This window comes from Festucalex cinctus, chromosome 13 (genome assembly GCF_051991245.1).
Source record: "Festucalex cinctus isolate MCC-2025b chromosome 13, RoL_Fcin_1.0, whole genome shotgun sequence".
NCBI lineage: Eukaryota > Metazoa > Chordata > Actinopteri > Syngnathiformes > Syngnathidae > Festucalex > Festucalex cinctus.
Genome location: NC_135423.1, coordinates 19064687 through 19086914, shown reverse-complemented (window position 1 = coordinate 19086914; position 22228 = coordinate 19064687). Strand labels below are relative to the sequence as shown.

The 22228-nt window shown below is 38.5% G+C and overlaps 1 protein-coding gene across 2 annotated transcripts in view; it reads left to right on the top strand.

The window, feature by feature from the left end:
• hip1 (huntingtin interacting protein 1) overlaps positions 1-21928 on the top strand; it is a 41347-nt gene extending 19419 nt beyond the window's left edge. For both annotated transcript variants that reach the window (XM_077541147.1, XM_077541148.1), the window contains exons 3-31: positions 1101-1243; positions 1410-1466; positions 3869-3949; positions 4395-4471; positions 5816-5877; positions 7875-8015; positions 8571-8628; positions 8765-8840; positions 9360-9503; positions 9853-9950; positions 10610-10682; positions 10804-10987; positions 11784-11872; positions 12728-12844; positions 13012-13113; positions 13904-14098; positions 15224-15371; positions 15456-15542; positions 15637-15744; positions 17068-17204; positions 17302-17412; positions 17544-17602; positions 17962-18055; positions 19496-19596; positions 19732-19837; positions 19939-20062; positions 20186-20247; positions 20873-20990; positions 21493-21928. In XM_077541147.1, coding sequence (XP_077397273.1) covers positions 1101-1243; positions 1410-1466; positions 3869-3949; positions 4395-4471; positions 5816-5877; positions 7875-8015; positions 8571-8628; positions 8765-8840; positions 9360-9503; positions 9853-9950; positions 10610-10682; positions 10804-10987; positions 11784-11872; positions 12728-12844; positions 13012-13113; positions 13904-14098; positions 15224-15371; positions 15456-15542; positions 15637-15744; positions 17068-17204; positions 17302-17412; positions 17544-17602; positions 17962-18055; positions 19496-19596; positions 19732-19837; positions 19939-20062; positions 20186-20247; positions 20873-20990; positions 21493-21503 — 2963 coding nt within the window. In that variant the 3' untranslated portion in view covers positions 21504-21928. The remainder of the gene's footprint in view (positions 1-1100; positions 1244-1409; positions 1467-3868; positions 3950-4394; positions 4472-5815; positions 5878-7874; positions 8016-8570; positions 8629-8764; positions 8841-9359; positions 9504-9852; positions 9951-10609; positions 10683-10803; positions 10988-11783; positions 11873-12727; positions 12845-13011; positions 13114-13903; positions 14099-15223; positions 15372-15455; positions 15543-15636; positions 15745-17067; positions 17205-17301; positions 17413-17543; positions 17603-17961; positions 18056-19495; positions 19597-19731; positions 19838-19938; positions 20063-20185; positions 20248-20872; positions 20991-21492) is intronic.
• The last annotated feature ends 300 nt before the right edge of the window (positions 21929-22228 follow it).

The window sequence follows — 22228 nt, the reverse complement described above, 5'->3', positions numbered from 1 at the left end:
CGCACATGTTTTAAGAATTGTATAATGGACAGGAGGCACTACTGTGGCACAATGACGATTGCCCCTATTTTCCTCTAAAGTGAAATAATGTTGGCGCGGTCAGGCCGGAAACTTTAACTTTTGCTCTGAGCATGACGTCATGCTTATGATCCTGGCATCCATTCCACCATTCGCCAGAGGGGTCGCAAATGTGCAAAAACTCAGAATCCTGCGTCATGGGCCTTTAAGACAAGCAGAATCTTTTTTTTTCTTTTTTCTTTTTTTTTAAATATATTTACATTTATTGAATTGGAATTATGACAATATTTTCATCTCATCTTTGCTGATGTCAGTGTTTGTGTAACACTTAAGTAACATGTTACCGTACTTAATCATTTAACCAGTTACTGCCTGTGCAAAATTGAATTTGGAATTGGATGTTTGTGGGGGTTTTATCACGTCCTTCATATTTAAGAAGAAATGATGTTCCATAATTACTCAATATCGGATTGAATTGAACTCTTGTGAATCGAAATCGAATCGATTGAGGAACGGAGAATCGATACTCAGCTCTAGCAATTAGTACTAGAATTTGTCACACTTCACTGTTTACTGACCCAAAAGCAGTGACAACACAAACTGCCGGTCTCAGATTAAGCAATGTTTGACTGAGCTGTTGTTACAGGCCCAACTGATTTTGATGCTATTTAGTCCTAGTTAGGAAAAACTATCATAAGCCAAAGCAGCCGCTTCATACATGGCACCGTCATACAGTATATCTATTATCATTAAAATACTGAAATCCATGATTATCATGGCATAATCTATTCACAAATTTATTAATTTATGCAAAGTGAAATCTAGGCTTGTTTGTTTGAACACAAAACTGGAGGAAGCCATTTTATTGCACCGGCATCTAATGGAAGAACATATACTTGTTCTTCCTGTTACAAAATCTCATAGAGAAATTAAGATATCTGTGATTAATAAATAATAATTTTCAGACACGTTAAGTGCGATTGGACAATTTCCCGCAACACTCCTGATGATCTCTTGGTTGGAAATCAAAGCTTTAGAGAAATGACTCTGCAGTTGAAGCTATTGGTCCTTGACATTGTCACCCTGCATTTTGGGGACTCATCATGAGAAAGGTGCCCACACTTTCTGGGCAGCGGTCAACCGGCTTCCTCTCTCCAGCAATGCGGTCCTTTGCTGGAAGTTCTGTCACGTCTTCCACAAACTACTACGAGATGGACATCCAAACGTACGTAAAGACAGCATCACTTTCCACAACTACATTTTTAATTAAGAATTGAATTATCATTGCCCACGATTCCCTCTCCAATTATCCATACTCACCCTTTTGATTTGTATGAACTCTTGTTTTTTTTTTCTTTCTTAATTTCCTCTGGCTGTTGCCACCATTCCAGGTGATAAAGGACTCTATGAGGAGTAAAGCTGATTTGACGGATATGAGCAGGATGTGGGTAAGCAAGAACACACGACTGTCTGTTCACACAATAGCATGCAGATACTGGTGACTTTATGAAATCAGTATTAATAAATGATCAAAATATAGGCGGTGTTGTGAATGTGAAATTGTTTGCATCTTTTAAGGTCCCTTTTAGCTTTTAATCTTGTTTTATGATCTTTGATATTCTTTAATTGTGTTGGTAAGATAATTTTGGTTGGAAATGAGCAGGATACCCTTTTTAGAAGATATTTTGGTTGGTCAGAAATGACTGGGAATTTGCATGGTGCGTTTACTCAATATTAACAAAATAGATGGGGAATGAGCAGCACACAAAGCCAATTACCCAACTGGATCTCAATTTATGCTACAATAAGATAAAAAAAAAACCTACGTTAGAATCAGAATTATTAATATATCTTCACAATTAGAAGCCATCTGAAACACATGAAAAATACTGGTTATTCGTAATGACGTTCAAGTTGACAAAGCCATCCTTCATGATATACTGTACGCCAAAAAAAAAGCACAATCCTGGTTCCAAATGCTTGGTAGTTGATCCAAGTTCAAGTGGTTTAATCCTCAACTCTGACATAGGCAACTGTTTTAGACATTGTGCATTGTCACCATCAGTCATTTTTCCTGAATTGAGTGGGCACATAGCAACCATGAATTGGGGAAATACTTGAGTCACTTGGGTGCCAAATGGGACCTTTCAAAGGTAAATGAAAAGTCTGAAACCACAAATACTGTAAATAGAAATATGTCCAGTTTGGAGTGCTTGACTCTACCTGGGTTGTGACTAAAAGAGCAACGTGTAAAAGGTTGAAGAACCGAATGCCTTTTGGGTGTAATTCACCTGACTACTCCAAAAATCTAATTAACTGTAGTATTTAGTACTTTATGTGCAAAGTGACAGACTCTGCAGCATGTGTCCGTACTCACATCACACACAGAGACTCATGCTATGGCTTATACAGTACGCTCACAATGAGATTTTGAGCCAATAAAACAATGCAGCCATTCTGATCAATAATGGGAGTTGGGTTATTTGAAAAAATAAAAAATAAATCAATAAGATGCATTTGAGGACTCCAGCACCACATACCGCTACTGTATGGGATATTATAAGAAATAAAGTACATTTGCTCTGCCAGAGAGATCTTCATTGTCATTGTTAACTACACAGTAAATTCTGTAGTGTAAATTTGACTCTATTGGAGTAAATTTTGACTCTATTTAGATAGGGACTAAATAGACTCAGTTTTAGAGTAAACTAACATTTACACTAGGAAGGGAGTAAAATAAAAAATTTTAAAAATAAATAAAACTTACTCAAGGATTAAGGTTCAAACTCACAACCTTCAGCTTGGGAGACTGCCAGACTACCCCACCTGAGCTATGCTCCCCCTACTGATTGCTTTTCTCCAAAAGACCAAAGATCGTTTTTGGTCTGTTGGAGTTAAGAAGAATGCATGCAATCATGGAATCAGCTGCAGCTGACATGAGTGATATTCTAGCAAGAAAGCAGGAGTTGCGTGGCTCAGGGAGTAGATCGGCTGTCTCCCAAGCTGAAGGTCGTGAGTTCGTTCCTACGTTGAGTGATTTTTATTTTTAGTTTTTTTTCCATTTCTTTATTTTGCTCTCTTGCAAGTGTAAATATTACTCTAAAACTGAGTCTATTTGGTCCCTATCTAAATAGAGTCAAACTGACTCTACAGAATTTACTGTGTCAGTCTCACTCATTAACCACTTAACCAATGTAACCTTACCAACTTAACTTTACAATTTAACTGCAAAATTTTGCTCAGGGGAGTTTGTATGGGCCACGAAGGAAGTTATTCCATTTTATTAGAGCTATTTTCCCCCATTTGTGACTTTGAAATCTTACTAGATTTAAGCCAAATAAAGGTGTACAGTTTGGTGTTGATCCAACTTCAGTGATCATCTGTCATGAATAGGCAGAACTGTATCATCTTGCATGATACTGTTCTACTTTATTCTGCAGTGTTTATTACGTTGCTCAAGGGAAATACAAAATCTCTTCTTCTTGTTGTGTAATCACCACCGACTGGTGAAGTAATGAGTGTAGTTGTAGTACAGTATTTATCTTTGTCCCCATTCTCAGAGTGAAAATATGCTCTTGTATATGAGAACCAACTTAACCAGCTACAAAGTTAACTGATCCTCCAGTAAAGCAGGCGGATGGACTGCTTTTGTCTTTATTAATGGTTGTAGTTCTGCTCCACCAGAGGAAGTTGCTCACACTTTGAATCTTAATTAAACGCCGCCTCGGGCAAATGTGTCATCTCGAATTTCCCAGTGTTCCTTAAGCAGCCAACATGCGGGTCTAAAGCAGGCGAGATACTCTACCCTCGGCCATGTCTCCGTTTGCGATTCAGTCTTTTGTGCCTGCAGGGTCACCTGAGTGAAGGCTACGGGAAGCTCTGCAGCATCTACCTCAAACTGCTCATCACCAAAATGGAGTTTCACATCAAAGTGAGTCGGCATGGCCTATAAAACCCAGCGAGACTCCCTCATCACTTATTATCTGTGCCTGAAGTCTCTTTTTTTTTTTTTTTTTTTATGCCATCGTTTCTCTGCGGGGGCATGGGTGGGTCCTCGTAGAACATTCCGGCTGTGATGCTAATAGCTTCTCAAGCATCTTAAATGAAGGTTCTTTTAATGGCAAGTCGTACATAAACAGAAAGTCCTGATTATAGCCTGATTTTCTTTCTTTTTTTTTAAAATGCAGTACTGTATAGCAACCTCAAAAGGCTGCAGAGAGATTTAATTTGTAACATAGAATGATCACTTCAGTAATCTAAACAAAATAAATGTCATTCTATTAGTAACATGTACAACATATTGTATCATAGGTAGACCACGTGCGCCACTCATGTTATTTGAGCTTCCACCTTTCTTGTGTTGTCCTCTCATTCAGAACCCTCGGTTCCCCGGCAACCTGCAGATGTCAAACAGACAGCTTGAAGAGGCTGGAGAGAATGACGTCAACAACTTGTAAGCAAGGCAAAGCTGTCACTTCATTTACATCCTGGACCCCGAAAGACAGGAGTCACAAGTTGACTTTTGATTTGTTCAAATGTTCCCCATTTGAATGAATGTTATTACAATTAATCAGTAAGGGGTGGCATTTTTTGCCATTACAAAACTACAACATACTGTTGTGCTTGAAAGTTTGCATACGCACAACTGTACAAAAGCTAGATTTTGCTAAATGACACAAAAATGCGATGAATCGTCACCAAAATTCACATGCGCATCTCTACTCATGTCAACTTCAACCTGTGAAAATATAAAAACAATTGCAACAGTATTATTATACTTTAAAAATAATTATTACATTAATGTACTGTAAATACTTAAAATCCAAGTTAATAAAATAATTTTTTTATTCAGTAGGCTATTTAATTTCATTGTCACCCAGTCTCCTCAAACCCGAATGGCTCGACCCAAAAAATTAAGTTTAATGATTTATTTTTATTAAGGTCTTAAAAGAGGACACTTAATGGTGGGAGTTTTTCTATGCACAAATCTTTATTTGTAATTAAGTTAATTATTTTATTTTACTTTTAAGGTTTTTTTTGGGTTTTTTTTTTTTTTTTTTTTTTTTTTTTTTTTTAGTCTTTTGATTTCCAAATAGTTCAAGAGGGACTAAACGAAGTTCCAGAGTTTAATATATCAGATAACTATGGCACAACTTGTGTTTTTTTTTCCCCCTCAACCAAACTGTTTTTCATTGGTTAAGGGGTACAAAAATAAAATATTTCACAGGAGGTACATCCACTGAAAAAAGGTTGAGAACCACCTCCCTAGGGTATGTAAACTGTCAAACGCAACTGTACAGTGATAAAACATCTCCAGTGAAACAGAGAACTAAAGTTTATTTTCTATTGAGATGGGCACAGAGCCTGCATAGCATATGTTGTGCTACAATTACTGATGTGTTTAAAGATGCACAAAAAATATTGAAATTTGTAACTATGAGTCAGGATTTAAATTACCCCACTTCCTCAAGTCTGTTTTCCAAATCAGCAAGACAGACAAATCTTATAAGCCAGACATAGAATTTATATAAACACTGTACTTTAGTGCTGCCAACTATGAAATGTTTTTAAAAATTGATTATTCCATCAATTAATCGAGTAAACGATTGATTTTCACTTGAATCCAAAACTTCTGATTCTGCATTCATTTTGCGAGTTACTATCAATTCTTGCACAGGCCTCGTTTTAGCCAAATGTGTTGTATGTAATACATATATTTTACATAAAAATAGCAAAGCAGAATCATTTGGTGTACGCTAAAGTGTGAAATGTGCTTCTCTTTGTGTCTGCTCCCCAGCTTTCAGTTAACAGTGGAGATGTTTGATTACCTGGAGTGTGAACTCAACCTCTTCCTTGGTGGTAAGCTCTTTTGGACTGATGGGAAAATCGGCTGTGAGCACACATTCACTCGGGCGCAAAGTTCCTACTTGGCCAGACAGGAGGGCTGAGTGATAGAGTTCTAATGCTGTACAAAAATAGACACTTTTACCATCGGACCAGTGATGCGTCTGATTGAGTGGTTACAGACTCTTGTTGTTGTCGGGGTGAGTCATCGAAGGTGCATGTGTCTCGCAGTATATGGACATGGCTAAAAATAGGCTGCTGGGATGTGATGTGTGCGAGAGGAAATGGTGCAAAAGCTGCTTTCGTCCACTCATAAATGAATCGAAGGAAATTACATTCGAATTTTCTTTTTTATCATGGCCTTCAGTCTGCATCCTGTGCATAGTATTTCATACAATTCACTTTTTTTAGCCTCTTACATGTTTCATCCGATTGACTTCAAACTTGGCCAAGTCAAGACCTGGGCCAAAAACGGGGGGAAAATCTTGAGTCTTCAAAACACTATATGACGGGGGCGCGGCATCATATTTTGTGTTTCATATTTCCTTCACCATGAAAGAGGAAATGCTTAATAACTCCCCATTACATGCTAAAAAAAAAAAAAAAAAAAAAAAATCCCAAACTTCACTTGTATGGTTATAGTCATGACCTGAAGGTCTCTCAATGACAATAGTCGGTTATGAATGCAGCGCCACGGTGGAACTACACGGTGCCAGACCCCCCCGGCCTCTTTGACGGCCATGTCTGGCCCCTGTACTTGAAACACAAGAACATCTTGAAGCGCCTCCGTGTAGTTATTAATGCAGCTCTTGGGGTGAAATAAAAAACATACGGTATTTTTTCCAAAATATAGATACTCTTTGTAAGTGTGATAACTAAATTATGAATATTTCTTCACTTTCAAGCACTCAAAATGTTCAGTGGCATGAGACCTATCCATACATATGCAAGTTTAATTAATTTATTTTTGATGCCCTTTATGGACAATAAAAGCAATATTGTGCTATGAGTAAAACTAACGACAATGTGTGTATATATATGTACATCAGGCTGATGTGTATATTATACACTTTAAAAAATGCCAACTGGGTAAACTCATTGCCAAAAATTTAAAAGTATGCTGATTTTTGAGGGTCTTATCATTAACCAAAACTCATTGAGCATTCACACATATGTAAAGGTTTATTATGCCATTTTCAAAGAAATACTGCTTCGAGCGTTCCAGTACTCCAACGTGCAAGCATCCGAAAGTGCCCCGGGCTGCGAGGGCCCTTATAGCTGCTTGCAGCTCTAGTGTTTAACTTGTGCTGCTCCATTTTAGTTTAGTCAGTAGTGTAGCTCAAGCCTTCATTCTCACTTCTGATCTATTTCCAAAGAGTTTCATCATTCAGTGTTTAAGAGGCAAGCCAAATATGTCTGTGTTTTTGTAAAAATAAAATAATATTGATTCTGTCAGGAAACCACACTTCTGCAAAGTTCTCAGGGCATGGGCAAGAGAGGTTTAACGATTGAGGGAGCGAGAGTGACAAACCTGTTAGTGTCGACATTGCAGGTGCCTCTCGTTTAGACTATTTTTTCCTACCTTTTTACAGAGGCGGGACTCTGTAATGAGTCAGACTAAACAGGGATACCTGGAAAATTAGCCTTCGAAAAGTAGCATAATGTAATGACCCTTACTTTATGAAAGAAAGAAAAAAGTCTTGAGTACTTGAATCCACCCATTTGTTATGAGAGCAAAAGAATTGGAACATGTGACTTTCAGATGTGTTTTGTTGCCCACGTGTGTCTTATTGAAACTCATAAACAACGCTGAATGTCTAAATTCTTTTTCAGATTTGGGTTAACATTTACAGTTCGGGATGTAACTAACATGAAAACAATTGCTGTCTATGGCCTATGAATGGATTTTATTTAATAAACAAGTAATTGTAAAGCTGACATGCATTGTAAAATCAATTCGAGCCGCTGAACAACAGTGTCTGTGTGTGTGCGTGCGTGTCCCTTTCTCCCAGTATTCAGCTCGCTGGATATGTCTCGGTCGGTGTCAGTGACTGCAGCAGGCCAATGTCGTCTGGCTCCGCTTATCCAAGTCATCTTGGACTGCAGCCACCTGTACGACTACACTGTCAAGCTGCTATTTAAGCTGCACTCATGTGAGTGACGCACAACTCTGTTGCTCAATCAATTAAAAAAAAAAAAGACTCAATTTATTCATTCACTTATTTCTATTGATTTCATGCTTTTTACAGCAATTTTGGTGATTTAGAAATATGATTAACTTAAAGTAAAATAAAAAGTCACTATAAAAGAAGTAGTTATTGTTTTAAGATTTAATCTGAAACGTCACAAAGTCTGTCAAACTCCCTAAACATGAGATTATGTTTATTTGGTGAAAGAGCCAGCAAGGTCAGTTGATGCACATGGACAGAGGCAAATGTGGAAGTGATGTTGTACAGCATGATTTGAACAAATGAGAAAATATGAATCCATCTGCCACCAGAGTGTAAGCTGCAGTGAGCTGAATGAAAGTCTATATGATGTTTGTGAAAAATGTGGAATGTTTTAATGACATTCAAACTTTCCTGTGCATCATATCCTTTAAATTCTCCCCATATTTTCTGAAAGTCTTCTAATCTGACAACAAGAAGGTCATCTTATTTGTGATTTGAAGGTTTGATGTGTTGTCTATTTTGTATTTTCAAATGCAGGCCTTCCAGCAGACACCCTCCAAGGCCACCGAGATCGCTTCCAGGAACAGTTTAAGAAGTATGAATGGCCACTGCTGCTTAAACCCAAAGTTGCCGAACCTTTTTGGTCACATTGTCACTGCTTGCATACAACTAAGAGCTGACTGCCCTGTTCAAATGTCACTCTTCAACTCCTTGATTTTGTCTTACTGCAGGTTGAAGAGTCTGTTTTATCGCTCCAGTAACTTGCAGTACTTCAAGCGGTTGATTCAAATCCCACAGTTGCCAGAGGTGATGATTGACCCAAATCTCTCCATTAGCTGAAAACATGACAATTGCACTACTACAATACAGTGAAATGTCCCTTTGTTCTTATGATAGACCCAAAATGGACTTGCAAAACTGTTCTAATTTTAGGCATAGAATAGTTAAAAACGGATTCAGTAGGCGCTAATGGGTCACTCAGTCCCACTCAGACTGATTTATAAATTAAAAGGTCTGTCCAGAAAGTCTATTAAACACATCCATATTTTACCCCTCTATGCTTATGGTAGTATCAAATTGCCAAGGATTTTAATCAATTTTCAGCCGAAAGTCTATATTGATAGTTCACTTAAATTTATAAAAAAGAAAAGGAAAAAAAAGCCTGTTCTTTTTTGTCTTTGTTGAAAAGTGCCAGATTTATTCTAAGGTGGCCATGGAATGTGAAATGTTCATGTTTGCCTATGGCAGTGTGCAATTAGCTTTCATTTTCTTGAATAATACAAATGCAAAATACTACTTTTAAATGAATGAAACGTTTCCTCGCAGAATCCTCCAAACTTCCTGCGTGCATCTGCCCTGTCGGAGCACATCAGCCCTGTGGTCGTGATCCCCGCCGAGTCGTCTTCCCCGGAATCGGAACACATGGTGGAAACTGATGACCTGGTGGACACGGACCTCCCCGTCCTTCCGGTACATACAGGACAAGTGTCTCAATTAAGATCGCTGAATAGAGTTTACAATTATGCAGTGAACAATAACATTGGATACTGAAGTAATCAATCACAGTTTGAACAAGCAGCTCTGAATTTTGTTTTCAGATAAGAATTTAAAACTAGATTTAATATAAATGTTTAGTCTGAAAATTGATTATCCACATAGCAGAATTTATTCACATTTTATTTTTTAGTTCAGTCGCCAATCAAAAGGAGTAAAAAAAAATTTTTTTTTTAAATCCCAGGTTTGAAGAAATTATTTTTGTGTTTAAATGAATTAATTTGGATCTTTACCTTTTTCATATCTTGTGGTTTTAACTTCTTAGGCGCCAGTGGAGACAAAATTTGATGACCTGTTTGGCACCTCCGCTACAATTGACCCCTTCAACTTCAACAATCAGAATGGGATGCGCAAGGATGAAAAGTATGTCTTGAAGAAATTGTATATAAATTGGAAATATCATTTCATTTGGTTACTCACTTGTCATTAGCACAGTATAAGATAATGTTTATCCAAATACTAACTCTTTCCAGATGACTGGAGCTCTTTGGTACATTAACTCATTCAATCCCAAAAACGTTATTTAACACTTTGTCCTTCCCTCCCAAAAATGTGTTTATACGTTTTTTTTGTTTGTTTTTTGTTTTTTGTTTTTTTGGGTTTTTTTTCTGCAAGAGTATACAGAAGGCTCTGATGCCGTTTCTGACATGAAGAGGTGGCTTAAAGCATTGGCAGTTATTGCAGCCAGCAGGTGGCAGCAGAGTATAAGCGATCAGCCAGGGCCATGTTGCAACAAGCTCTTTTTGTCAGTGTTTTTACCAGGAATGTGAATATCACAAGTCAGAGACTAATCTTTCTTTTGGTGTGTTCCATGTTTTTATAGCATTTTATATTCTGTGGGCCTTGCAAAATCAGTCAAAATCATACAAAACAGCCGGAAACAAAGAGGGCTGCTTAAGTGAAAATGGCTGGGAGTGAATAAGTAAATTAATGATAAATGCGTTCTCAATGTAAAACCCAAATTTCGAAAGAAATATGGTTGGAGCTTTTGATTGTCAGCCACGTCTTTCTCTATCCGCCAGAGACCGACTGATTGAACAGCTGACAAGGGAGATCCAGGCCCTTAAGGACGAGTTGGAATCATTCCGACTGGAGGTAAAAATCCTCCCCAATCCATAATTTAATCCAAGTACACGATAAATGAATCTACTCATAATTTCCTTGATCAAGCAAATGTAATGTCATTATTTTCCTCCCCCTTCTCTCCATCTGCCAGAGTGGGCGATTATGTCAGGCTTTGAGGGGCCGTGTCAATGAGCTGGAGGCAGAGCTAGCAGAACAGAGCCACTTGAGGCTGCAGGCAGCAGGGGAAAGCGAGTTCTTGAAGGCTGAGCTTGACGACCTGAGGAGGGTCAGGGAGGACACAGAGAAAGAGCAGCGGAGTCTGACAGAGATAGAGAGTAAGTCCGCTTTCTCATATATCAGGGTTTTTTGTCTTTAGTTTTTTTTTGTTTTTTTTTACCCAATAGTGTGGAGGAAAATATTAAATGGAGCAAAATAGCTTCTAACTGTTGAAAAATGTACTTGTGAAGTATGTTACACACTCAAAGAAGGTTTCTGAATAAGAAACAAAATAGTGTAAAAAAAAATTAAAAAAGAGGCAGTTGGAAAGAGTTCATATCAGAGAGCATAGTATCACCTAGTACACAACAATAATTCCATGTTATTCCATTTCCTTTTCTTGCATGTACTATATTTCGGGGCCTGTCAATTAAAATAAATATGTGAAAATTTTACAGTATGTCGACAAAATGGATGCAGATTTTTGAAAAATAAAACATTTTTTCAATTCACCTTTTAAACAAATGTAAAGTTAGACAAATACCTACAGTATTTCTTTGGACCAAAGAGGCCTAAAGTACCTAGAAATGGAAAAATAAGGCATAAACAAAAATAAATTTGTTAGACCACTTTTGAGTGTAAAAATATTTCAGCTGGAAACAATTGGAACAACTAAAAAAAAATAAAGTGCTTAATTTATTGTTTTTACAGGCGTTCCAATACACATAATTAGTCTGTGCATTTTATGTGTACGTACATGCACTCTGTATAAAAAGAAAAAAAGAAAAGAAAAAAAAAGCTATTGGATTATGTACCAGTAACTTGTTTATCACGTGTAAAATTAATAGGTCAAGGTCCATCCAGAAAGGTGGCTAATGCTGTTGTTGCTTTTTTGTATCCTCGGTTGTTTTACAGAAAAAGCTCAGGCCAATGAGCAGCGCTATACCAAGCTGAAGGAGAAGTACAGCGAGCTGGTACAAGGCCATGCCGAATTGCTGAGGAAGGTGAGAAAAACACCTTTGTTCATATTGAAAACGCTTTCAGTGTCACCGTCTGTCAGTCGTTCTAAACCTTGTTGAAGGTTCTGAACACAGCCAGTTTCCTATGCGCATTCACCGAACCTTTCTTGATTAAAAAATAAAACGTCTTTCTTTTTCTTTTCTTTTTTTTTTTTTTGGCCTTCCAAATTCAAGACCGGCGTGCTGGGGAAAAAAATGAACAGGGAGAAAAGCATTTTTATCAAATCCAGCTCTCTTCCCCTTGAATTCAGAAAGCGTTGTTGTATTCCCCATCTTTGTGCAACTTAAAGAAGTATTCCTTTAGTTTTGCTAGACATATAGTTCTGCTGGAATAAAATTGCTCAACTTGGCATTGCAAATCATGCAGTTAGGATGCAGACTCCCATCACTCAAGAGAGCACTTTAAAAGAAACACCACTGTTTTTTTTTTTTTTAAGATGGAGCCCAGGGGCAGCAGATACAATGAAAATAGTAGAGGCCCCAAAATTGAACCCTGTAGAACACCATACTTCCGGTTATACATGTGAATTCATATTGCACTTATTCGTCCGACCACTTTTTTTGTTTTTGCTCAACTTAGTTAGTATGAAGGGATTACAATAATACAGAAACCACACGATGTACCATCACAAGTCGACTAGTTAGTGCACCAAATTATCTGCAGCACAGATAGGCCAAGCAATGTAGTGTGATCATCTGTGGACCATCACAAATCATTTGTGTTGGGTGTGTGTCTTGACCTCCACCGAACCGCTGAGACTGACTCACTGAACGCCTGGGGTTCGTTTGAACCCAAGTTAAGAACCACTGCCCTAAGTGTATGTTTGTATGTTTGTGCAGAATGCGGAGGTGACCCGGCAGATGACGTTAGCTCGGGCAGCTCAGGATGAAATAGACGCAGTGAGGAAAGAGATGCAGGACAAGGTGAAGGCGGCCCAAGATTGTGCAGACAGACAGGTGGGCGTCAAAGTCAGCTTGACTTTGCTTGTTTTGTATTTATTTACTCTTTATTTAAGTTCATAAATTGTTTTGTGTAATTTATTTTCAGCAGTGATTCCCACTGTATGTATTAGAGATAATCAGGTGTGCCATTTTATTAGAAAAGTGACATTTTATTAACCCAGGAACGAGCGCAGCGGGAGCATGTTGAAGAATTGAAGAGAGAGGTGGTGTCCAGCAGGGCCGAGCTGGATTCCCTCAAGACCACCATGGCCTCCTCACAACAGGTCTGGTGTTATTCATCATTATATCAACAACAAAAAATGCTGCCCTTTCCATTTTAAAGCAATGACTCTTTTAAAGCAATGCATGCTAACCCATACATACTGTATGTCAATATTCAATCGGGGATGGTGGGATTAACACGCATACATATAGAGAGAGACAGAATAGCATTAAAGTGGAGCACCCTAAAACCACCCCACCCTTCCTCGCGTCACAAAATACAAAGGGAAAAACGCATGAATGCCTACAAGGGACTAACAAACAGTAACTTACCTTACTATTTGTCGCCAACCAGATTTTCTGAGTGAGGTAACTGCCACAGACCCACCCTTGCTTTCATTACGTTGTGCCCTTATGCCAACTTTTTATTTCCCATCCACTCTTCACTTACTACCATCTGACCATTTGTTCATGCTGTAACTCACTTTCATATTTTTTTTAATGACCTTATTCCAACAAAGCCAGTTCACAAGCCCCCTCAGACACACACAAGCTTAACATGCAGGATCTGATGAAACTTGAGTCTGTTGTCATAGTTTGTTTTGCCAAGTTTCCAAACCACAACTTCCTACTTTTTCTTTGATTTGACTTAACCGTCCGCCACTCAACGCTCCATGGAGGCTATGTGCCAAGCCACAATCTATAAAAAAAAAAAAAAGAAGCAGTGGTGTTACAATCTGTGTTTAGGTCGAGAGGGCACTTGTATCATAAAGTACAACATGTTCACAACCTCATATTGTCCCATTTTGTTTGTGTTCTGTAACACATTATTTATTTTTCTTTGTTTTGCAGTCCAGTGAGGCGCTCAGCACTCAACTAGCTGCCATGGAATCTCAGAAGGCGGCACTCGTCGAGTCCTTGTCCAAAGTGGAAGCCGAGCTGGCCGTTCAAGGGGAGGAGCTCGAGCGGGTGCAAAGTTCGTTGGCGAGTGAAAGGGAGAGTGGCGTGAAGGCAGCCGAAAGCCTGCAAAATCAGCTCAATGACAAGGTGAAAGGTCAAACACTTGAAGATGAAATCTACATGGCCCAGCTTATTGTATTTTTTTGTGTGTGTGTTTGCTATGACTGTTGTAATACAGTGTTCCCTCGTTTATCGCGGGTTCATCTTTCGCAGCCTCACTGTTTCGTGGATATTTTACAGCGTGCTTTTGGTTTATTTATTTTTTTGGTCTTTGTGCGGCCATATCTCTCGAACCCTGCGTCCGACCGGGGACATATGGGCATCCGCGGATTCATCTCGACGAGACCTTTCCAACGGCGTCTGTCCCGTTGCTCCACAACATTGCATTCCGGAGGTAGAAAATATATACTGTGCTGTATAATAAGTAAATGAAAAAAGATATATATGCTTTTAATAGAATGAAATGACTGTAAATGAAAAAAAACAAATAATGAATGAAAAAGCATTCGTAATAAACTAAAAATCATAACAAAATGAAAAAACATAATAAATGAAAAAAATATATATACTGTGTTGTATAAGTAAATTAAAAAATATATATACTTTAAAATATATATACTTTTAATAGAAGAAAATGACTGTAAAAAGACATAAATAATGAATGAAAACGCATTCATAATAAAATAAAAATCATACCAAAACAAAAAAAAACATAATAAATGAAAAAATTATACTTCTGTGCTTAAATTAAAAAATCTTTTATTTTAATAGAAAAAAAAATGTGAATGAAAAAGCATTCATAATAAACTAAAAATCATTCCAAAACAAATAATAAATGAAAAAAAAATATATATATATATACTGTGCTGTATAAGTAAAAAAAAACAAAAAAAAAAAAAACAACAACATACTTTTAATGGAAAAAAAATTGGTGTAAATGAAAAAAGTAAAAATCCTACCAAAATGAACAAGCATATATAATAAACAAAAATATATTTAACAGGAATTTAAAAAAAACAAAAACAAACACGGTTAATTTTTGCAACGTAACACCCGCGATAAATGAGGGAACACTATTGTATTTAGATGTAGTATTTATTCTAAAAAAATGTTTTGAATTATGTCATTGTCATTTGCTTCTTCTGTAAGCAAAAGGGATTCAAATCAGATTTGTGTAATAAATTGGAGAACGCATATCGTGTGTGTCTGTAGGAGAGCAGGGAGCAGGCATTAGAGAGCCAGCTAGTAGCAGCCCGCTGGTCCAGTTTGCAGGGAGCTGTTGAAGAGGCGGAGAAAATCATCCAAGACTCACTGGCCCAGATCGATGACCCAGCTCACGTCAGCTGCACCAGCTCAGCAGGTTGCTGTGCATCCCTCCGCTGTGAGGTGCTCATTAGTGTGACAGTGTGTGGATAGTAATGTCCAATAATGCCTACCGCTGCAGACTACCTGGCATCCAGATGTCAAGCGTCCTTAGACTGTGTGGAGCAGCTCCATCCTGCCAGAGACGCCTTTTTAGCTGATGATACAGGTATGCAGCCTGTTAATGCATTGCATACTTCCTGTATGTAAAGCCCATACGCAATTGTGATGAATTCTTTTTGTGGTCCATTATTATTGTACAGGTGTGTCTCAGTTGCTGAAAGTGGTGACCCAGTGTGGCCACCTAGTGGGCGACATCATTGTTCAGGGCAGTGCCACCTCTCACATGGTGCCTGTGGAGCAGGCTGATGGTAAGATGTTTATTTATTGGACCTGTTATGATACATTATATACAGTACATTAGTCTACAAGTAGTTGTGAGGTCCTTTTGATATTAGAGTTGCTTTGCCAGGTCACTATGTTATATTTAGAAATGCCTATCCATCAAACTATCATCTTACTTATTTGTAGTCCATCACCTCAAAAGCTGTGTTTCCCAATCTTTATTTATACAAGCCACTTATTTTACATTAGAAAAAAAAAACTCATGATACATCACCAAACAAAAATGTCCCGACAAGGGGTGGAACAGTTCACCTAATCCATGGGTTAGTTTGCATCTCGGTTTTGTGGTCACAGTTTGTTGTTTGGTTTGGTATGTGCTGACCCTTAGAAAAATCATGTCTTGTATCATTAGATTAAAAGTACTTGTAGACTTTACACAGACCTGATCGGAATCGGATGATATTTAGCATTTGATCGGCTGTAATGTCTTCATTTGCCCAATCAAGCGTTGATCGGCTTCATAAAATAAGGCGTTGCATGTTATATTTAATGTTTATCAGCATTTTTATGATGAATATTCCCCCCCTCCCAGGCATTTCAGTTGACGTCAATTATATGTGGGTCTTTGCTATTTGTGGGCCCAGTCGGTCCATATCCCTCTGTAAGAGTAAATTTAAACGTTTTTTCAATAGATATATTGCTCCATCTTGTGATTGAATCGGTGATCGGCCAATCACCAATCAACGAATTAAAAAAAATATATATAGATAACCGAAATATTCTCATCGTGTGAAGCCTAGTTAAAAGTGGAAGTATATGTTGACAGCATTATTATTAATTAATATTATTGTGTTATTATTTATCTCATTCCAGCCCAAAAATGTGATTACATGTTCTTAATACTTTGTCCTTCACTCCCAAAAACATATTTACGTTTTTGTTTTTTTGTTTTGTTTTTTAATGCAAGAGCATACAGAAGGATTTGATGCAGCTTCTGACCCGAAGAGGTCGCTTAAAGCAATGGCAGTTATTACAAAAAAAACAGCCAGCAGGTGGCAGCAGAGTATAACAGATCAGCCTGGGCCATGTTGCAACAAGTTGTTTTTGTCAGTGTTTTCACCAGGAATGTGAATAATGATGACACTTAGCTATATTCTAATGCTAATTGCTGCATAACGGAAATGGATACAAATCTACTTTTTTTTTTTCCTGATGAAAGAAGAGACTCTAATCTTTCTTTTGGTAGGTTCTATGTTTTTATAGCAATAGAACACAATATACTGTGGGCCTTGCAAAATCAGTCTAAATCCAGTAAAATTGTTTTGTTTTTTATGAGCACCCTGTAACAGTTCTTTCAGAAAGTGTCAAAGCGTGTGGCGCTGAGGCTCTACTTTTGCTGGGCCACATGAAGAAGAAGGAGGACATAACAGTAGTAGACAACTGCAAACTGAAAGAAGCTCTCCAAGCCATTATGGCCTCCGCAGAGGTCGGTACCTGTTGAAATGTTGTCCACTTGGGCGTTATTGAATGATGGCCACAATAATGAACAGTTTGCCTTATGGTGTCTTCAATTTTGAATTCAGAAATTACGTCCTCGGGGTCTGGAGCTGCAGCAAGGAGAGCTGGGAGATCTTGTGGAACAAGAAATGGCAGCCACGTCTGCAGCTGTGGAATCTGCTGCAGCAAGGATAGAGGTGTGGATGTGTTTGTATATTTAGTATGGTCGCTACGCATAACAAATATGCACATCTTTTAGTATGGGAACTGATCGTTTTACTTTGCAGTCGTGTTGACTTGAAAATTCTCCGCTCCATCACCCCAACAGGAAATGCTCAACAAGTCTCGAGCAGTTGATACAGGCATCAAGATGGAGGTCAATGAGAGGTAACAAAATCAACCGTCTACTTCACATTCAGATTTATTTATACCCTTATTACCAGAACACAGACTTTCTTAAACCAATAAAAATAAGCAACAGCAGTCTTTGCTATGACCATTTAGCATCCCAAAAGACTTGACCGCATTGCATTGTATTGCCTTCAACTAAGAAACGCCATTGCAACGCGGGAATTTAACTAATTAACTTCCTCCCTATACTGTATGTAACACAACCAGCTGTTTTGTTTTTTTTGCTTTTGTCGGAGACAATATGAGTAACCGTTGTTTGTTTAGACTGTCTATATGCAATTTTTGCTCTCTTCACTCATCTTGTACTTTGAATTTGTGTCCTGTGGCCCCTGCAGGATCTTAGCGTCGTGCACGGATCTGATGACGGCCATCAAGGCACTTGTTCTGTCCTCCAAGGATCTGCAAAGGGAAATTGTAGAGAGTGGCAGGGTACGTTCTCTTGGTCTTTATGTCTCCAGTTTGGACGAGTGGAGACTGATTGTAGAAGTTGTTTACTCACCTCACCCATGTTGACCTACCAGTCCAGTTGCTATTCAAGTAATTAAAGCGATACTTTACTTATTTAGCCATTTTTGGCAGTCAAACATTGCTATTTTGCCTATAATAAATTTGATATTTTCATTATTTTTCATATACAATTAGTACCTCTAAAAACACATTTTGCAACTTGCTGTCGACTGAAAATGACATCACAAGGGCTCAGGTAACCAATCACAGCTCACCTGTTTTCTAGGTTTGGTCATGTGACATTCACCAGGTACCTGGAAAAATAATGAAAGTATCAAATTAATTATAGACAAAATATTAACTTTTTATTTCTATAATGGCTTAAATAAGTGAAGTATCCCTTAAACTAAACTCAGTAATATAATAACTAATATATATATCTAATATATGTCTTTGAACATACATTTTTTCCAGCGTTAGTTAACTGCCGGAAAAATGTAATTTTATAGGAAGAGAATAAAATGCACGAGTCATATTGTTACAATTTTGAAAAATTGTTGCTTTTTTGTGTGAATCCAAATTTAATTAGATTTTTTTTTCCAGTTTTGTACAACTAAGCACTATAAGATCTTTCTACAAAACAAACCTTTTTTTTTTCTTTTTTTTTTTTTAAATGCCGTAACACATGGCAGGCAAATACAGGTACATTTAAATAAATTGGATTATCGTTTAAGTAATCCAATTCATCATGTCAAGTTATGTTGATTCACCACAGACAGAGTGAAATATTGCTCATTTTATTTTGTAGTTTACAGCGTAAAGAAAATCTTAAAATTCATCATCTCAATAAATTTGAACAATTAATCAAAAACAGTCAAATTAGTTTTAATATAGGTAGAAATTGGCCTTTGAAAAGTGTATTTGAATGTATTTAAGGAATTTTTTAGTTTTTGAATTTAACCATTGAAACAAATGAACTTTTCTTATAGTCTCATTAATGAAGATGCTTAGTCTAATTTAACGAGCCGTGCCTTAAGTGTAACTCTAAATCAGGGGTGGGCAAACTTGGTCCTTGAGGGCCGCAGTCCTGCGGGTTTTGGATGTTTCCCTTCTCCAACGCAGGTGATATATGATCAGCAAGTTCTGCATAAGCCTGATAATGATCTTGTCGATTGGAATCAGCTTGTGTTGGAAGAGGAAAAACCTCCAAAACCTGCAGGACTCTGGCCCTCGAGGCTGATATTTTACTAAATGATGCAGAACGTAACGTTCATTATTGCCAAATATTCATTTGCCGACAAAGTAGTGCAGCAAATTTAACATAAGGCCAGAGCCAGTTGGCAGCTGTGGTTAGTTTTTTTTTCTTTTTCTTTCCCCCCCCTCCCTCCCTCATTTGGTTAAAATTCCTTCTTTGTCCACCAGGGTGCAGCATCCACTAAGGAATTCTATGCCAAGAATTCCCGTTGGACAGAGGGCCTGATTTCTGCTTCTAAGGCGGTTGGATGGGGCGCCACTGTCATGGTGTAAGTAAATGATCTTCTAATTAAGTGACTTAAGCGCTGATCTCAACAGGAACAATTCTCGAGTTATTTTGTAACCTCATTTGATTATTCATATGAAGGATTAAAATGTAATTGACTGTTATATTGTCATTTCAGGGACGCGGCCGATCTTGTGGTGCAGGGCAAAGGGAAGTTTGAGGAGCTGATGGTGTGTTCCCGTGAAATTGCGGCCAGCACGGCGCAACTCGTCGCTGCTTCCAAGGTGAGTCACGAGTGCAGTCAAATGTAAAGCCGTCGTCTTTCATCATGAAAAGAGGCGCTATCCGAGATGTGCTGCGTGTTTATTGATGTTGTCCTCCCCAGGTTAAAGCGGACAAAGACAGTGCCAACTTGCAGCGCCTGCAGCAGGCATCTCGAGGTGTCACCCAGGCTACCGCTGCTGTTGTGGCCTCCACAAAGTCTGGGAAATCCCAAATTGAAGACAAAGGTAAGAACATTTCAGCGTCTCAAGGGTTGTTTTTAGATCCAGACAACAACTATTAGTTTGACATTTTAATTTTTGGTCGCATACAAGCAATTGATGGCTTTTTTGTTTCCGATTGCACTCCAGATACGATGGACTTCTCCAGCATGACGCTGACACAAATAAAGCGACAAGAGATGGACGCCCAGGTTGGCAGCAATATGCAACATGCATGCACCGAGCAAAAAGTCAAACGATAAGCAGACCTGTTTAGGAATGCGCTCATTGTTCCACATTTGACACTTGATTGTTTTTCATCCAACAGGAAGTTGAGCTTAAAGCTTGGCAAATAGCACAAAGCAGTGTGTACAAGGATAAAGAGAAAGGAAAACAAAAGTAGCCGGACCTTTGTCACGCATGCACACGCAAACATTAAAAAGGGAACTGCTATTGACAGAGTACATTAAGCGTGTTTACAGTAACCTAACTTGTGTAAATAAGGTTCTAAAATACAGTGAGCTGCTGATAGTCTACTTCATTTCTTATTTGTTTTCTAGATGAGCATTTATGCACTCGGCAGTCACAAGGTTGCCGATAAACTCTAGAAATTGTAATACAAAAATATGAAAAGGCCCAATTAAGAAATGAATTAAGGCTGTATGATGTAAAAAGACTTCTTTGTTCACTGTTTGACACTGGCCGGATCATAATATCCTGTACATGACTCATAAAAATAACCCTTTCAGGATTGTTGGTTTTCCTCTATTTGCTAGGGGAAACTTTGAGACAAGAGTGTGTCTATCCTCCCCCTTGCATGTGTTTGTGTTTGTACAGGTTCTGGTGCTGGAGCTAGAGACGCGTCTGCAGAAGGAGCGTGAGCGTCTCGGGGAGCTGAGGAAGAAACACTACGAGCTGGCGGGGGTAGCGGAGGGCTGGGAGGCCGACGAGGAGGGTGAGGGCCGAACACTACACAGTGGAACTTCTGAGCCAGTGTTGCCCAACATGAATTGGGCCAAGGAGCATTCGATGGGCTTGTAGCCTTTTACCTTTAATGTGCTAATGTCTATGATTTTCTTTATAAGAGACAATTCGCTTATTTGCTTCATCACCATGATACCAAACAGCATAGTGACTACTTGTCATTCTTTAAACCAGTGATTCTCAACTGGTGAGTCGTGGACAGCTAGTAAAGAATTAAGTTCCCACATTAGGAAAACAATATTTGGTAAGCGCCAGGAAATGCATGCTGTAGTCGCTAGCTACAGCTCAGCCTTTGGCTAGCATGTCGTAGCTAGCAATATGCTTTGGGCACTATGTCAAACTCATTTGAAAATTTAACTTTAAATTATTTTTTTTCAGATTTTGTGGCGGTTCAAACTTGAGAGGTGCATTTTTGTTTGAATTCCAAAATTGCGCAAGAAACTTAAACGTTGCTGTTTTCTCCTTCCCTGCAGGCTCAGGTTGACCCCACCCCCGTCATAGCCTTCGCCTGGAAGAAACTTGTATTTATACACTCTTCTCCATCTCTGTCTCGCTAGTTTTTCCGCTCGTTTGTTAATCAAGCCAAATGAAACGGTGCTTGCTCTCTAATTCCGCATCTTCACATCCATGTCTGGAGTCTTCCACGCAGACGGCGCCAAGGGCTCAGCCACCGGGAACGACGCTGGCATGGAAGGACGACCCGACTTCACAGCGTCACGCCTCCTCCTCAAAGAGTGTGTGTGTATAGAGCAGCCTATCACTTATTTATTATCTGTGCTCCTTGCTCCAAATTTGTAAACGAACACTCACCTGAGGAGTTGCATTCAAGACATGATGAGCACAAGTTCCACGTCTGGGAACAGCAAGGATGAGATCTGAGTCTACAAATCACATCAGTGGGGGAGAAAACCCCCCCCAAAAAAACAGGACTCGTAATCGAGTGCGCTAACAAGCTGCAGAGGTCAGTTTGACGGATGTCACTACTTGTTAAGTCCATAACGTGTCACTGGACTGTCTGCCTTTCTTTTCACCTTTGTAACAAACCTGACTGTTAAATCATGTTGAACCACCTTTTTTTTTTTCTTTTTTTTTTTAAATAGTTGCTTCCGTAGAAAATTGCTCCAAACTGCCAGGATGGGGGCTCACAACCCTTATTCTAAACCATCAAATGTAGCAGGCAACTGATTTTTTTTAAAAAAAATTTAAACT